Source organism: Chaetodon auriga, chromosome 20, assembly GCF_051107435.1.
Source record: "Chaetodon auriga isolate fChaAug3 chromosome 20, fChaAug3.hap1, whole genome shotgun sequence".
Taxonomy (NCBI): Eukaryota; Metazoa; Chordata; class Actinopteri; order Chaetodontiformes; family Chaetodontidae; genus Chaetodon; species Chaetodon auriga.
The window spans coordinates 9,295,201-9,313,920 of NC_135093.1; the positions used below are offsets into that span (position 1 = coordinate 9,295,201).

The following is an 18,720-nucleotide window of genomic DNA, read 5'->3' on the forward strand; positions in this document are numbered from 1 at the left end:
TTCGGAAGGATAAAAATGATGAGTCTGAGTGTGTGGATCATATAATGCTTAAGTTTGACTCATTTAATATTTTTTCCCCTTTCTTGTTAAAGATGATTATGAATGCTGAAGCCTATTGGCTGACTGGTGCACGACGCTGCTGCAGGGAAAACACATGTAAAAGTGGTTGAAATTGTTAGCAAGTAGCGACACATTTTGGACATGAGAACAGGGTGATATAATAGATTCCTGCACAACTCTCCAGGTTAAACAGAAAACATCATTAACCTTCAGCATTCCTATCTGGTTACACTGTCGCTCAAGGTTAAAATGCAATGCTAAATTCTTTGACGTATGCACGGTGTTTTGACTCCAAGGGTCTGAACTTGTCCTCAGATGTTTTCAACAGTTCAGGGTTAGGGTTATTCAAGTTTTTGCTCAGCAATCATGTTGCATTTGCATCTTGCTGGGATTGTTTTGTTGAATTGAAAGTTGCAGCTGAGTCCCGTTGGCATGGCATGGAGATATGAATGGGGCTGGTGAGTGGAGTGGAGCCTTGAGGCGCACCAGATGTAAACAATGAAGCAGAAGACACACAATCACCAGCAGAGACAATGAGGACGGGTCCAAAGCAGGCCCAATTTACTTGAGCTCGTCAGTCACAACGGCACTGATGGTAAATGTTCGAAGCACAGTTTCAGCTTTGCATATGAAGCTGGACTTTGTCTCAATGTCTGTCTGCATCTCTGTTCTTCTCTTCTCCTGCTTTCTTCTCCATCTTTGTCAGTTGTTCTTCCCCTCTTGTACCTGTTTTTTTAACATTTCTCCTTCCTCTTGAGCCTTCTCTTGCTCAATTTTCCATCTGCGACTCTTTCTCTTGCTTCACGTTTGCCTTTCCTTCTCCCTCTTTTGAAACTTCCACAAGCAGTTGCACAACATTCTGCGAGGGAAAAGCTCCTCTTTTCTCCAGCAGGTTTGATTGACAGTACCCCTTGCACACTCTGCAGTGTGTGCGTGTGTGTGTGTGTGTGTGTGTGTGTGTGTGTGTGTGAGAGATAGAGAGAGAGAGAGAGAGAGAGAGAGAGAGAGAGAGTTTGTGGGGGGTGCATGTGTCTTGGCATCAACCTGTGTCTTTTAGAAGTTTAATTGCAGCATTTGGTCTTTCTTCTCTGGGCCATAAGCGCATGTGTGTGTGCACACGTTTTCCTGAGAGTGTGTGTGTGTGTGTGTGTGTGTGTGTGTGTGTTTGCATATGTGTGTGTATATGAATGCTGCTTCAAGGAAACAGAGCAACAAAACCAGTCCAAAGGTTGCGAAAGAGCTCTCACACTGATTCATCAGAGGAGTGCAGGCACACGTGCATACACACACACATGCGCGCACACAGACACACACAGATACAGACACACACACACACACACACACACACACACACACACACACACACACACACAGGGGTTGTGTGTTGACTTAAGAGTTAATGAATGGATGATTGAGGGCTGCAGGGGTTGGGGAGAGCAGTGCCGTGGAAACAACCCCTCTTTCCCAGGAAGGGAGTATAGAACAAGAGTTACAGACAAAGACAGGGATAGAAAACAAGCGTCTCAGAGACAGAGTGAAATTCAGACTGTGTGCGCAGGGAGCCGAGGGGCCTGTGGGGCGAACTACTTGAAGCAGAAGTATTCTAAGCGGCAATAAAGCAAGTAGCATGTACTTGACAAGGACCCAAAGGGAAAGAGAGAGGGAGCGAAGCAGCTGTTGGAGGAGGAGAGTGAGACAAAGAAGGAGCAGGGGGCTGTCCTTACATGCTCTTCAGTGTGAGGAGTGTATGTGGGAGGAGGCAGAGGGAGAGCAGGAGAAAGAAGAGGGCAAGAAAGGAAAAGAGCAAGCAGGGAGTACAGCAGTATGTTTGGTGTGTAAGGAGATAAACATACATCTGGAAGCGTGTGAGTGTTTTGCACAGTTGCAGGCCGTCTCTTCTCCAGTGACTCCAACAGCAGCTTGGGCTGAGAGACCATGCAGCGGGGCTGGACTCTTCCATGGCAGGCTGCTCTCCTGCTGGGGCTGATGGGGCTCCTGGCGCGCGGCTCGGACTTCCAGCATCACCGCTACGAGGACATGGTGCGAGCCCTGTTTGCAGTGCAGAGCGAATGCCCCTACATCACACGCATCTACAGCGTCGGGCGCAGCGTAGAGGGGCGCCACCTCTACGTGCTGGAGATCAGTGATAACCCGGGCATCCATGAAGCATGTGAGTAACACCTGATCCAAACTTTGACAGTCCTGTGTGGATGCGCATGTACATTAGGATCAAAAGTGTTTCCATTTCAAATAGTTTAGCACAACAGGGAATTATTCACAATTACTTGCAGACAAACAGTAAGTTCTGAGCTAATACAGTATTTTAATCATCATCAAAATGTGATAAATCAGTCTATACGAGTTAAGATTTCTATACGACAGCAAGCTCACACTCTTGTCAAACCCATAAGCTGATAAACAAACATGCTACAATGATTTCAAGTCATTATGGATTTCAGATGCTCAGGCCTTGTCACTGTCTGCCCATTTGTGTTGCACTTCTTGCTGTGGGGAGTGAGAACATAGCTGGCAGGAGTCAGGACAGTCTGTGGGGGCTCTTGGTTTTTCTTTTCTTTTCTGCAAAGAGATGAAATTCAAGCTTCTGATTTATCTCTCTGAAGCTGATTTACTGTGTGGCGTATTGGTGAAGGGGAAAAAGAGCAGTTATCCCAAACTGGCTCCTTTGATAAACATCAGTAATCTGTGGAAAACCCAAAAGTGAAAGACAAAAGGCAAAAGTGAAAGAACATCTGTGATTCATTTCAATTTCTGCCATCCAACCACTGACAAAATGTGTGGTGTTATTCAGAGCTGAGCAGATGACACAGAAGTTCGCTTTGAGTCAACAAGGCTTTAACCCTGAACCCGCTCTTGCAAAAGCTTTGCTTGTTTTTCGCCCCCTCTGTGAACTACTGAATCAGCTCTCCAGGTGTTTATTTTGTATATTGGTTACAAATTGGAAAATCATAACCTCACTGTAGCTCATGTTTGTACTGAAAACAGGCCAAAGGGTCAGATTGATGTAAGCGATTTTGAAGATTTTTCCATTTGTGCATTTTTAGTGGCAGCTCTTTGGAAAAAAAAAAAAAAAAAAGCTTGACAACTGCAGGGAATGCTTTTTTGGCTGCGGCTGAGCTTGCATTTTTATCTACACTTGCACACGTAGGGGCTTCCTTCAGGAGAATAGAAGGATGTGTGCCTGCTCTGTTGCAAGATGACCAAGGGTGAAAAACAGGAACCGTGCACTTCACGGTGGGGAGTGACCTTAAGTCTCGTCTGGGTCAACCCTCTTGCACCCTTTAGGAAGTTCACGTCTTTCACATGCTGCTGAGTGTGTGTGTGTGTGTGTATGTGTGTGTGTGTGCACATTTTTTAAAGCTGCACACTAGAGCCAACACTGTTTTCTGAACCTGAGGCCAATTGGCCCCGTGTTAAAGAAAAGGAGGTGAATTGCAGCGCCCAAGCTGCCATTTGGGTGCCTGAAGCAATTAGTGAAGGGTGTTCATAAATTTGGAAGTATCTGCTCACCCCCAAAATACTCCACCCTTACTTCTTCTCATGAACAGTGGAAGTGCAATACAATACTGAAGTGTTAAAGTAGGTGCCATGGTTTTAGTGTTAAGTAATGCAGTTAGGGTGCACACATGAGCATTATTTTAACATGGAGCAGAAAGTTCAGCGGTAGCTCTGTCTGGCTGCAGTGTCTGGGGGTCTTGGTTGTATCAATACTGCAGCAGTGATTAATGAAGGGACCCCTGGGAGGAGGGAACACTATACAGAGAGGGAGACTGTTTGGATAGGTGGCTCACCCAATCAATGACAGATACCCATAGGAATGCCAGATGACCTTATCCAAATAATTCAATCAGTCACAATCAGACTCGCTCCCCTCACCTTTGTCAGAACCTGCCTTATCAAGAAATTGCCATAATGTACAAACATTTAGGTTTGTAATTAGTTTAAAGTGGGACTGTGAACGTTTCAAAAGAAGAAAATAACAGGATCTTCCTCTGTCAAATGAAAAGTTGAAACCCAGCACTCCTTCTCAACTGAATACACTAAAGGGTTTTATCGGTAAAGCCTTACTTGGTCTTGTATGACCAGAAGCTTATGGTGGCTAATGTTAGCTAAAGGGCAACTTCACATCACATCAAAGTCTGTTTACAGGTCATGGGGAGGAGTACTGCATGTGAAAAAAGTAGCACAAAGCCATTTGTGGCCCCAAAGGGAGCCGCAAGAAGTTTGATAAACTGCCTCAAGTGACATCACTGCCTCAAGTGATGTCACTTGCTACACGCTAGAGGTTGGAGGCTACATTAGCTCCTTCTAGCATAACACACCCGAATCTCTGACAGAACTGTTATCGGATGAGTTGAATTGTGGGTAATGTGGTAACAGATTTTGAGAAGGAAGACAAACAAATGCACAGGATTAAACCACAATAAGAGACGTTTGTTGCATCCTGTTCACGATCTCATTGCAGTCACTCGTTACGTAGAATCTGTAACATTTAGAAACTCAAAGATGCTGGAACAAAGACTACCTTCCTACCTATAGATTCTACCATGTTTTCATGCACTGAGTGTGCTCATGTGTGTACATATGTGTGAGCATGCTTGGGCGCTCATTTTAAATGTCATGCTTGGCAGCTCTGTGTGGCTTTTTGACCTCACGCCCCCATTCACCTTTCCACTTCCTCCCCAGTGGAGCCAGAGTTCAAGTACGTGGGCAACATGCACGGCAACGAAGTGCTCGGCCGCGAGCTGCTCATTAAGCTCTCCCAGTTTCTGTGCGAGGAGTATCGAGCTGGAAACCAAAGGATCATGAGGCTGATCCATGACACGCGCATCCACATCCTACCCTCCATGAACCCTGATGGCTATGAGGTGGCTGCCAGACAGGTAACCTACACCCTTACATACATGTGAGCTCTGGGCCAAAAGAAAACCAGGGAAAATCTCCCTCTGGGATGCCTTAGGCTGTTTTTCTGTGGCAGTCATTTGCCACTTGTGGAGAAAAAGTTTCCACATTTTTCCCTGATTGTGCTCTTGCCAGTGGAAATGTTAGAAATTTGAAGGTCCCTCAGGAAAACTTAACACCTGCAGGTTAAATCAGAGCAAACACATCTGACTCCATCAGGTAACACTTTCTGAAGGCATGTGTGTCTGTTTATGCACATTAAAGACAAGAAACTAACTGCCAAAAACACTATTTTATTAAATCTTTCACTGTTTGCTGATGTCTGTAATAATCCAATCTATCAGCTCCCAGAGAGAGCCCCTTGTTTTCCACCGGCGGGTAATTATATGGGTCGTGAAACAACAGACACACATGCAAACCCCCTTAAACATAAACACTCACACATGTGCACAATCTCTTTTGACACTAATTATATGTCCTGAGGAGGGCAGTTGCACATGATGGTCCCTCTCTTTGCCACTCAGACAACACATGCACACCACACTATAATTTGATGCTGCATCAACAAATGCTTGGATGCAGCAGCATCTGGAAAACAATGGGAAGGCTTCTTCATTTCCCAGTATCCTAGATGACATTGTGTTGAGTTAGGGTTTTAGTGATTGGGCTTTTGAGGAAAAACAACAAAAATATCATTTTTCATGCCCATGGCATCAAAAAATGTAAGATTTAAGTGGTTCCATTTAGAGTTCAGTTGGCCTTTTTTCAGCTGTCAGAAAGTCCCGCATAAGTCTGCACGGAAATACCGTGCAAATCCAAGATGAGCCTCCCTATTTTTGAACAAATCTTGTTTTGGAATTGCTCCTGGTGTCAAAAAAAACAGAGAAAGCTGGAGTGCATATTTGCTTTCTCGTCAGTAAAGAAAAAGTAACTTCGAAAGTGACAGTGAGGTGCTATTCAGAGTCAAGCAGAGGAAGAGGCAAAGAAAGTAGGTATAGTGTTTACCAGTTCACCATATTAGTTTAGCATTTGCCAATTTAGTGCAGCTGAGGCAGAGGGGAAGTTTTTCTGGTATTGTGTCATAAAGTTTAAGGACTGATCCATGGTAGCCCAACAGTAGCTGCTGTTTGAAAAATCTGACATTTTGTGGGTCAACAGGGTCCAGAGTTCAACGGCTACCTGGTGGGTCGAGGGAACTCCAGAGATATCGATCTCAACCGGAACTTTCCAGACCTGAACGCACTCATGTACTACTACGAGAAGACCAGTGGGCGAAACCACCACCTGCCCCTGCCAGACAACTGGGAGCAACAGGTCAGTGCTACCGGATAAACAAGGCAGAAGACACAAGACGCCATTTATCTGTGCTTATGTGTGAAAATACATGTATGTGCCTGTGTGGGTGAGAGAGAAAGAGGGAGTGAGGAAGATGGATGAGTACATTTCTCATACTCGTGTGAGTGCGTGTTCAATGTTTGAACATGGAGTTGAATAATGAGCAACCGTAACATAGCGGAGTTATCTTGGCCTTAACTTCTGTTGACATAAACGAATGCACGAGATTTGTGCTGGATCGGATTCCACGGCCAGCCGAGCTTTCACCAAATAAAAAGAAACTGGCCATAAATTTAAACAGTACGTTGACTTAGTGAATTGCTTGCTAGGCTCTGTTTCATGTTGTGTATGTTTGTGTGTGCCTGTATAGTCTGACCCTTTTGGATGGGTGTGTTTGATTATCTTACTGTAAAACGTATATCACCTCATATAAACGGTGCTTTTCCTCTGTGGGTCAGAGAGAGGCTGCTCTCCTTTGTCTCCGCAATATGTAACAGGCCGGGCGAAACGGCAGCCTCACTCGTTCCAAGTGGCGAACCAAAGCGTCACTGAAAGTATCCCTTACAACCTTGACAAATAATATGAGTGCGGACACTTTGATATTTCTTTGCTGTTGGTGGTTTTTGGATATTTCAGCACACAGGAGATCAATTCCAGGCTCAAAATAAGCTTTGACAATTCAAAAGGCTGTCAGTGCAAACAAAGACTGAACAAAAACGACATACAGAAGTCCTCAAAAAGCGCACGCACACTTGGAATCATAACAACCCGACAGGAAACAGCGTACGTACTGTATATGAAGACTTTCAGCTTCAGCTAAGCATTTTTGTCCTTTCATCACCACCGTGAGAATTTGAACTGACCTACTCGGTGGTCTCAGAATGTAGCTGTTAGCCGCTACCTTCAGATGCTGTCTCTCCACAGAGCTTACAGACCTGTGATTTCATTCGAAATCATCTGGTCATTGCCAAGTCTGTAGTTCACAGGGGTGGAAGAAGTACTCAGATCTTTTCAGGAAGAGTACTGATACCACAATGTAGAAACGCTCCTTTAGGAGTAGAAGTCCTGCATTTTAAACCCTACTTATACGCATTATCAGCTTAATTCCGCAAAAGCAGGCTATTAAATGTAAGAAGTACTTGCCACATAATAAATGACAATATTAATACTGGTGCAACAATGCATAAACAGTGGTTTAGTATTGTAGCAGGCAGAGGTAGAGCTAGTTTAAATCACTTCCAGTGATCACAAACCACAAATGTGGTAGCAGTAGTGAGAGGATTAATGTGGTAGATATAAAGAAAAAACATAGTTCTGCTGTAAAAATTTGGATTCATTTTTTTTAGATATTTCTCTAACATTTGGGAACTATTGGAAAGTTTTACCTTTGTTGGCATATTGCAGTTGATTAAATGAAACCATCTGACACATCTGGCCCATGACAAGGAGACACAATGCAACTGTTTTATTGTAAGGGCTCACAAGCAAAAAAGGTTGGGAATCAGTGGTTTAGTCTTTAACATGTGCTTCACTGTGTTAAGTAACTGGCAACTGCATCTGTCAAATAAATGTAATGCAGTGAAGTACGAGTGTATCAAAATGTTACAGTCAAGTACAATACTTGAGTAAATGTACAACTGCACATCCTGCACATTAAAAACTATGAGAAGCCTTTAGCCTATTGAAAATGCTGAAGTGTGGCTCGATATCGCTGTGTTTATCGCTCAGATTGGCTGTAGTAGAGACAGAATTCTGTTCTGGGTGATTCTGCTGTGCACTTATTATCTGAAATCACTGCAGTGTAAAATGTGGGAAGAAGGGAAGGATGAGAGTCCCGTGCTGTCAAACTGCAGCTAATAGTCAGCTGAAAAGTACTTTTTAAGTATTAAGGTCAAATCCTTGGGGGTGTCTTGCCTGCATTCATCTTATCTTCAGTACTAAAAGAGCTACTGTTTTTAAGCTTTCTCTCTAAATTGGCCCACTGGCTTGAAACCACTGGGTTTTATTAAGACTGGGTAACATAATGTCTCTGAAAATATAATGAAACATCTCACCAAGCATCCAAAGTATTGGATATTCAAATATACAGTATATAACACTATTTGTTTCCATCACATTATTAACACTGTTTACCAGATTAAGCATATATGTGTTTAGCATTATTTTACTCGATGATGCAATAATAATTTAATTAAAATTACCTAAGCATGACATCATCAAAATTAATTATATGATACTTTAACAAGATATAAAGTTAGTTTTTGTGGATGATTTTTTTTTTTTTTTTTTTTTTTACATCATTCATAACATTCATATCTACAGTATTCAGAGCTTGTGGTCTTAATTAAAGAAGTATCTAAAAAACACAACCAGGAAAGAAGAAAGCACAGGCCTGTCCTGTGCAGGCTGAACATGTGCTTTATGTACACAGTTATAAACTGTATATAGTCATGCTCAGAGGGATGCATAAATCCAAACTGCAGCTACAGTCATGAAAGGGACCTGACAAGGCTTGACATTATAGAGCAGTTCTAACACTATTATATGGTTGTTTTTTTTTTTTTTTTTTAGAAAATCAATAAAATGACTTCATTCCCAAAAAAAGGACAGCTATTGAGTTTTTACTCTTTTTTTTTTTTCTTATTTCCGAGTTCCTGGGCTGCAAATGTGTTAAGAAAACTAAAACACTGGTCCTCCCAGTCGCAGGCTGGCTGTCTACCCACATGACTGCCTCCTGAAAGGCGAACACAAAAGAGTAACTGTGCCACTGTTACAGATACTTCATTCATGCTGGTCAGGATTACATTCTCACAGGCTACAAGAAGCCACAAGCCCCTGTGCTCGCCTGCAGGCACATCCATGCTCCATTTTAATTAGCCGACTGATGATGTTTCATCCAGAGAAAGGAGTTTAAAAAAAAAAAGAAAAGAAAATCTTTTCCACAAAATAATGCAAAATACAATGCAAATACAGCAGCCCACAGGGGACTACTTCAATTCCTGTATATAAAAATAACATAACTTTAATCTTTACTTGTTCTGGTTTCAGTCTCCCAGTGTAGTTGTAGTTTTTCGTGGCTAATTCCACTCAGGAATCCATTTTTTTCCACCAGCCACAGACTGTCAGCAGGGGCCCACTTTGCACTGTGAACTGCTTACAATTGATTGACCTGCACAGAACATCCTTCACATAGACCGAAATGTAACCTTGAATTGTCACTGAACCACTGAGTGATCCAGGCTGGGTGGATTTACATGTATCTGTATTGGCATGGCATGGTATTGTCTTTGTCTGTGATATGATCATCAGGGTGTGAGTGTGTCCTTGTAACCCTACACCATGGTAACAGCTATGACTTCAAAGCACGCACACGTGTATATAAAGATCCAGAGACAATAAACACCTGCCAGTCCTCAAAACAGAAGTCCCACTTCTTGGGTACAACTGCTGCGTTCAAGGCCAGCAATGTCTGATCAGCCTGATTATCCCTCAGCTGAGCCAGACTGTGTTTATTGTCCTGAATGCCTCATCCAAGGAGAGGTATTACTCCTTGTCTCTGTGCATGATATATGGCTAAGAGCATGTGACAGAAAATAATGGCAGCCTAAAACCAGAATTTAAAGGTTTAATGTGTGGCAGAGGCTGATCCTGTTCATGCAGACTGAGATGCATGCACGAACAAAAAGCCTTTTCTAAGATTTAAAATAGCCTTTAGAGTAACAGGTCACTCTTTTACACTGATGTGCATATTACGCATTTGCCCTAGAAGAAACTATTTTGCTTCCATCCTGTCAGCTCTTGCTTCAGACTAAACTTTATTCATCTTTCTCACTGAATTCCAGACTCTTCAGTCAGAGTTTAGATAAAATGAGATACACTGAAGCACTGGACTATGAGGGAGAAAGCGTACTGAGAGTAAAGCTGAACAATCATTTTCTGGGCTTTAGAAAGGCAGAGGATACCTTGAGGAATTAACCACAGCCCACTAAGGATTAAAAGCAGTTGGTTAAGAGTGAAAAGAGGAAAAGACAGAAAAAATATTTGCATATGCTGAAGCAGAGCGAACTAGGATGTGTCCAGATAACCAGACAAGCAGAGAAGCCAGTGGTTCTGGATAAAAAGAAAACCAGATGTCTTCAGTCCACTGATGATGATGATGGGATGAAATGAATGTTGTGTGTAATATCAATAACCAGACATTCTAAAGTAAGTCTGACAGGCATTGGAGAAGAGTTTATGAACTAATCATTTAATTTATAAGCTGCTTTCTTTATAACTTCCCTTTGAATTTCCTCCATAGGTTGAACCTGAGACGTTGGCAGTCATAAAATGGATGCAAAACTACAACTTTGTCCTGTCAGCCAACCTCCACGGAGGAGCTGTGGTAGCCAATTACCCCTTCGACAAGTCGAGAGACCCTCGCATTCGAGGGAGGACCACATATGCAGCCACTCCAGATGACAAAATCTTCAGAAAGGTGTGCAGCAGATCAAGAATTCCTTCCAGATGTTACACACATCTGAGCTCATTGTGTCTGGTGTGTGTGTGTGTGTGTGTGTGTGTGTGTGTGTATGTGTGTGAACATGTGAATGATTGTGCACATATGCTTTTGTGTTTGATGACAGTTGGCAAGGACTTACTCATATGCTCACAGCTGGATGCATAAGGGTTGGAACTGTGGGGACTTCTTTGACGAGGGGATCACCAACGGGGCCAGCTGGTACTCCCTGTCCAAAGGTAAGCAAAACCTGACATTAAATCGGTCATCAAAAACACCAGAAACTCCATTGGAACCATGAAAAGCATGTCATGATTGTCTTTAAAGATAATCGCTCTGGTTTTGTTACAGTGTGCCCCCAAATCCCAACATTTCCTCCCAGCTCACAAGTGATGTTTTGAAGTTCTTGTGCAAAATGTGTGTGAAACAGTAAACTGGGAGGAAATTTGGGATTTGGAGGCACTATTACGTGTCTTAAGAAACTATCTTTAAATTATTACTGTGAAGGGTTGAAACTACTAAGCATTTTCATGAGATCAAAGCTTCTGCACGTTTAAGTCTATACACAATACATTGAAAATCCGGATTTGCATTGTATACAGTAAATATAGCATGATGCTAACTTTGTGCTGCATTGATAATTTAGTGCTCACTCTCTTTTCTGTGTATTTGATGATGGCTTTCAAGTTTTTTGCTTACATTTTCTTTTTTTCTGAGAGTTAGAAGAAGAGAACAATATCATTACCATGTCTGTATGCTAAATGTGAAGCTGCCGCCAGCAGCCGATTAGCTTAAAACCACCACATGATGTTTTTACACTTTACAGTACAAATTAAACAAACAAGATATAATGCGTACATTAGAGCATTAGAGAGTAACTGGTGGAAATAGCAGTAGAAATTAATTGAGCTTTAGCGGTTCTGATTTTAGATTTTAGAGGGCAGATTTTATTACCTTTAGATAGAGCCTGCTAGGCTAGCTGTTTCCAGTCTCTGTGTCAAGCTAAGCTAACTGTCTGCCGGTGGTAGCTTCACATTAACATAGAGACATTGAAGTGGTATCTGGCTACTCATCTGACTGGTATTTCCCAAACTGTCAAAGTATTTTTTAAAAAGACGCTATGTACATTAGCTAGACATGCTAAGTGGCTTTCAAACCTCAACACCATATAAAGCACAATACTGACTCACTACCTCCATGTACAAAACAGATGGTTCCCTGTTTGCAAAATTCCAACGTGGTGGATGACATGCATCATCCTTCCCGTTCCAAAGAAAGACAAGGCCACCTGCATGAATGATGGCAGGCACTGGCACTGACTTCAGCATGGATGGCATGCCTTGAGTGGCTTGCAAAGCACTCGTTCCCAGTGTTTAGCTGCTCAAGTTTGTAAATGACAACTTCCAACCTTGGGACTATCTGAAAATTATTAGTGGTGGAGATGCATAGTCTGAAGGAAGGGTAGTCATTTATATTCATGTCAGTCCAGTGTCAGTTAGTATGTCTTGTCTTGGTAATATTAAAATGTTCAAATCTGCATCAAGTGCCAAGAGTGTGAATACATCAAAACAGATTACCATGTTAGGTCTGCTGTCCTTCCATTGCTCCAATATAAACTGTGAATATTTGAGGTTCAACTCTGTGTACCATGAAAGTAGCCAGAGTGCTTAATGAGGTCTGTTATTAGGGTTCAGTTTAATATAATATTATTTGCTGGTGTTATTATTTGCAAGCCATTAGGAGTTATATGACTTTAGGCACTGGCAGGCAAGTCCTCATTCTACCTCGTTTGCTTTATGAGTTGGGAACCTTGGTTTTAGCATTCGCTGAATACTTACGGTAATGTTTTGCCGTAGAATTCTTGGAAGCTACAGCACACCAAGCTCTTTCAACTGCCTGGGCATGTATTCGATTTCAGCTCAGCTAATCTGTGACTGCAACAATAACAATACCCATTTCTTTGATCTGTAAATCCTGGTCCAGGCTGGTCTGGATTATTCTTTGGAATGCGAATGTGTTGAGCTTTTTAGGTTGAGTCATGCAAGCTTTTGAATTGGATGAAAGCACCCACAGTCGCATTTGGTAGGAGCACGTTATGTTTATTTTAACAGCTCTTTTTGGTCCAAGTGTTATGTCATGGTCTATGAGGTTAGTTTTGAACTTTCCCTTCCAATACTGGTCTCATATGCATTAGATTTCTATGAAAGGTAGTGCTGTAATGCAAAGTTGCAAAGCCCAAGATTGAAAAAATTCAGGCTTTCAAAAAGTCACTGTGTTGTCAGGGGAAATATCAGTCCATCTGAAAGATGTTTTAAATGTTTGTCAAGACAGCAAAATGCAGTGGTTTGGAAAAACATACTTGACCATGTGAAAAACCAAAGCAAAAGCATTGGACTCCAGCATCTCGATGACCAGAAATGTCTAACAGTGGTTTTTAGATGAGCTGAAATAATAAATCACATCAACTCCTTACAAATCAGAACAACCCCTTTAAGAGACAAACTAGGGCTCCATGTAAACCACTTTATAAACCACCCTGGGAACCACTGACATGACAAATATGTCCCGTTTCAAAGATCCTCTCCTGAAATGTAAAAGAAAGTCTGTGTGTGTTTCAGGCATGCAGGACTTCAACTACCTGTACAGCAACTGTTTTGAGATCACCCTGGAGCTGAGCTGTGATAAGTTTCCTCCAGCATCAGCGCTGCCCAGAGAATGGTTGGGCAACCGGGAAGCACTGGTTTCATACCTGGAACAGGTCAGAACAGATGCAGACACTCAGTATTTACCAACTTACTGTTGCTTCATTTATAACTTGATGCACAGAGACATACAGTCACACAAAAACACACACACAAACCAAAGGAGTCCAATAACCTGGCTGCTTGTAATTACTGGCTGGGATTCCCTGGATAAAGTGACTTAAAGTGAGCTGCGTGAAATTCAGTGTAATTCAAGTAAACTGACTTTTACCTTCCCTCAAGGATGAACAGAGGCCTTGGTTTAAAGACAAGATGTCTTTTATTCCAGATTATCAGGGTGCCGAGGTCAAATACAGTGATTCATTGCCACGAATAATGTTTCTTAAGGCCTGAGGGAGAGCTCAGAAATACTTAACTTTTTCTGCAGCACTGATCAAACAGATCAAAATGAAAGGGCCTCTTGTGGACCACAGGGGCAAGTAAGTTTAAATAGGTTTTGGAAAACTGCATCAGAAATATAGTTTATGAGTTGATATGACTTGATCAATGCAACATTCAAACACAAACTACCTATTTGTCACACATACCTGGCTTGCCTGTTTTAACACATATTTCACACATTTTGGGTGGTGTAAGCTCAAGCACAAATAGCATGATCTATGATGTGTGTTTCTCCATTTTCAGGTGCATCATGGGATAAAAGGCATGGTGTATGATGAAAACAACAACCCCATCAGCAACGCTGAGATCTCAGTGGCTGGCGTCAACCACGATGTGACCAGCGGTGAGAAGGGGTTGGAGGGGGTGTCAGTTCATTGTTATACACATGTGGTTGTCATTTGCTGGGAGTTTTTTACTCTTAAACTGCAGCTTTGACGAATATGTGAGTGTGTGAGGTTTGTGGTAAATGATCTGCTAATGTCCTGGCGAGTGATGTATTAGAGTGTTCAGACGTTGGTGTAATAATCTTAATCACACACAGAAAGTGGAGTGAAAATGAGCACTCTGTGCTTCCTGGAAAGAGGTCCAGCTCTCAACAATGTGGGAAAAGGAGTTTTGTTGGGTTTTTTATAGCTGAATGTAATTATATTATCAATATTAAAAAAATGAGTGCAGCCATTCCTCACAATGGAATGGAACAAGACACCATCTAGTGGTCAATGGTGGAAATGCAAACTGTATATACACAGTATTTACAGTACTTGTAATGTCCTTGAGTGTAATAACTTTATTATAACTTTAAGAGGGAATATTTTACTTTTTTATTGTATTTTTATCTTAAAGTTTAGTCACCACTTACTTTAAGAACCTGTAATGAGCACAACTGATGCATTATTACATACTAAATTAACCCACACAGCACTAAGTTAGATAGTGGGTCCACCCTGATTAACTGCCTTGAATGTCTTTTACATGATAATACATCAGTATTATTATCCAACAGCATAACATAACAATGCGACTCTGACAAAGGCCATTTTGCTTGCACTGACTTAAGTTAAGTGAAGTTTATTGACTTTAAATTTAGTTTTTCATGTATGAGGGGAAGATACTTAGCAGTTTTTACTTAAGTACAGTCCTGAATGCATCACTTTTACTTTTAGTGGAGTGGTATTACAACTTCTACCTAAGTAAAAGATCTAAATTTTCCATGTGCACCCTCCTTCAGGACTGGATGGGGACTACTTCAGACTTCTGTTACCAGGTACCTACACTGTGACAGCATCCGCGCCAGGTTACCTCCCCTCCACCAGCACTGTCACAGTGGGACCAGCTGAGGCCATACAGGTGTGTTTGTCTTGTGTGTGTATGGGCAGAAGAACCCCAGAGAAGTCTTGTGATTCATGTTTGTGTGGTCTTATAGACTGGAAATGTACTCTGCCTTGATCACTCACACCGTGTCTTCATCTCCCCCCTGACAGCTTCATTTTTACTTGAAAATGGCACCAAAACAAAACCAGAAAGCGAAGCACCACAACGGCAAGAGGAACCTCTCGTCTCCCAAGGCCCCCTTAAAACTTGGCCCAAGATGAGACACGGACAATAATTTAGACTACACAAAAAACATACATACTGAAAATTCCACATTAAACACACACACACACACACACATGCAGGTGCACACACGTACAAATTATGGAAATGATAATTGACCGTAATACATGTATGTAATTTTACCTTTGTAGTCCTATGATTATACATTTCACATGTTTGCATTCTTGTTTTTGTTTTGTTCTTGTGTTTTTTGTTGATAAATATAAACTGTGTGTCTGTATTAAGGAAATGTTGCAAACCTGGTGTATTTATGTAACAGTGTTGATTTGTATGAACACAGCTATCCTGTATTTGTAAAGGACTTTTTTTGATTTTGATCGCTATAATTTGATGAAAACTGAAAATAAAAGAATGTTTTTTGTTGTCATTATTTCCCATCTCTGCATGTTGTGTGTCTGCTTCACCTTGACTGCTCATTGTTCTTTAAGGCACTTGAATGAATAACAAAATGTTGTCCTTGCTCGCTGTAATAACAGTAGTGCTGATAATGATTTGTTGAATGAAGACTAAAGGCAAAAGTCTGAAGAATGACACAGCATAAAGGCCATTTGACAAAAAACATCAGTTTCAGATCTCTTCTGGTCATGTGGAAGTAATGGATTGCTCTCTGGAAAAAAACTACTTTTTCCCACTGACCTCTCCGGCTGTGCTCTACAAATGTAGAACAGTAGATGTCACTGCTGCACAAGCGAGGAAGCAAAACACAGCTGCTCCTGTTGAATTTCCAGACAAGAAGGCAGCTATATAAGGGAAAACAGTTTGATTCTGTTAATGACCAATCGATTAAGCAATAATGAAAATAATTGTGAGTTGCATCCCTAGTTTATACACACTATGAAGTCCAGCTGATACTTTATTTACAGTGTACTGTCAAATGCGCAATACTTCACATGCAGTATTTCACTCACATTATAATACTAGATGTCATATTTCATACTGCCTGGCAGCACATGAAGTGCATTTTTTTTTATGTTTTTAGTTATATTATACTGCTGCTTGAACTAAGTATTCAACTCTGCTGTCAGTGTCTCATGTGTCACTGGAGTGAATGTTAAATTGTAATATAAAACATATTTTAACTGTCTGTGCCAGTTCAAAGAATAGTGCTTGTACATTATGGCAAAAGAGGAGGATTATCCATTGTGCTCCATCACTACTGTCAAATGACTGTATGCTGAGCCAATTCCATTATCCAAAGATCTAGCAACGCCAAGCAGAGCCCACTGTTTCCCGGTAGTGCAGTCCTACAACACTCCACACTCCATGAGCAAACAAGAAACAGCATTGTGTCCGACTGATCACTGCACTTCTGCTATGAGGTGGGAAGGCAGATGATACATACAGATCGAGCTGAGGCGACGTCTTGACGTTCTGCTTTGTCACAAGACTGAGCCTCGGCTTCCTGGAGATGGCAGCAAAAGACAGGATGACGTCTGTTAAAACAATTGCACAATAACATCAATGGACATATTTGTCCTTATCAGCGTCTCCTAATGTAAAGAACTCCTGGTTTGGATTTGTATGTGTTTCTATTGTATGAACATGTATCCTTATTAGGAAAGTGTGGTATTTGATTTTAGTTGTTCTGAACTGTCCTTATCTTGTAGATTCCTCTACAGCTGTATTAAAACTTTAATTTGATCTAACTTCAAAAATGAACTCTGGAAACTCACAGCATGATCCTCTACACAAACAACAAGAGGCGCTTTGCAAAATGGACTCTGCTCAGAGTGACCTGGACTCTTAAACTCACTCCGTTTTCTTCCTGTGCCATTCACAAACACTACAGTATACGACAATAGCTCCTCTCTGACGAACAGGAAAGAGGAAAAGCGCACTTCAGCTGGCACTGGATTCATGACAGTGATGCAGAGGTTCCAAGCAGACAAACATGGAGTCACACAGATAATAAAATGACAGGTTTACTAAAGATGTAGTTTAAACCATTCACACAAGAAAATCTACCGACACTACCATACCAAATACAACTGTGATGCTCCTGTCACTAAGCTGCTAATAATAAAAATATCACATCACAGAATCTGAAAGCTGGATTTTAAAACAAATATTTGCCTATGCCTTCTAATCCTCTAGTCCTCCCAAATTATACTAGAACGTATGTTAAATCCCAGCCTAAACCAGACAGGTATATTATAAATTCAGCAACATAACATAATAAACCGCTGGCCTTTAAAGTAATCAACAGTTGGCAAAGTAATGGTCAGAGAAGCCTTTGTCAATATTGACAATACTTTCGGGACCATTACATGATCACACCAGGGAAATTACTTTAAGGCAGGGATTGTTTTTTCAAACAATAAACCAAAAATCTAATATACACTGAGAGCGATCTGACAAAGCCATGTAACCTCAGACCCACTGTCATGATAGTCATTCAGTTCAACATCAGTTCAGTGACTACAGTAAATGAGTGGAATAATTTTCATTTTCTGCCTACTCCAACACTTTGTCACTGCAGCTGATGTTTCTCAGAGCAGACACAATAGAGCGATTGTACGACAGCCAATGTATTCTCTGCCTACAGAGCGTTATGGTGCCGATCAACTGGCAGCAAATATTGAAAGACAACAACAGACCCACATAGTGGCCCAGAGTGAAAGTGGCCACTGTGAGAGGAGACAAAGCCAGCATTTCATACAGAGTCACTGATCTGGAGTGTTCTCAGCGGTAGTATGGGTGTGTGCATGTGTGTGTGTGAGGGCTTTCATTTTGTATTTGTGTATGCTAGAAGTTGGCCAAACGTGGCGTCAATGAAGCCCACCACTGGTCCTACTGTGAAAGATATCTCCTACACAGATGAACCCACATTCATTGACTCAGAGTTTATGACGAAGCTCCACGATGCTGATGGGCCAGGCTTTATCGGAAGTTACAGAACAACCACTCTAAAAATTCATTACCTAAAAAAATGTGCTGTCACAAAGTTTAATTTTGGAGGAAGTGATGATATAATCACATACAGAAAAGTATAATGGCACACTGACAAAAAGAGAATAGAGTCGAACAGAACAGCGTAGAACACAATTAATATGAACTTACGACAATATAACACAACAGAAAAGAACATAAAACAATTCAACAGAAGAGAACAGAGCAGAAAATATCAGTGTTTGTGAGCAGACCACCACA

The 18,720-nt window shown here is 41.4% G+C and overlaps 1 protein-coding gene across 1 annotated transcript; it reads left to right on the plus strand.

The window, feature by feature from the left end:
* Positions 1-1,788: 1,788 nt before the first annotated feature.
* Positions 1,789-15,940, plus strand: cpn1 (carboxypeptidase N, polypeptide 1). The gene is made up of 9 exons (XM_076760733.1): positions 1,789-2,230; positions 4,765-4,961; positions 6,139-6,294; positions 10,616-10,792; positions 10,941-11,052; positions 13,432-13,571; positions 14,200-14,299; positions 15,185-15,303; positions 15,438-15,940. Exons 1-9 carry the CDS (start codon positions 1,996-1,998, stop codon positions 15,546-15,548), a joined length of 1,347 nt encoding a protein of 448 aa, XP_076616848.1. The 5' UTR covers positions 1,789-1,995; the 3' UTR covers positions 15,549-15,940.
* The last annotated feature ends 2,780 nt before the right edge of the window (positions 15,941-18,720 follow it).

Coding starts and splice junctions, on each gene's coding strand:
- cpn1 (XM_076760733.1), top strand. CDS start 1,996: ATGCAGCGGGGCTGGACTCTTCCATGGCAGGCTGCTCTCCTGCTGGGG. Junction 6,295..10,615: donor CAGACAACTGGGAGCAACAG/GTCAGTGCTACC, acceptor TTTCCTCCATAG/GTTGAACCTGAGACGTTGGC. Junction 14,300..15,184: donor CAACCACGATGTGACCAGCG/GTGAGAAGGGGT, acceptor ACCCTCCTTCAG/GACTGGATGGGGACTACTTC.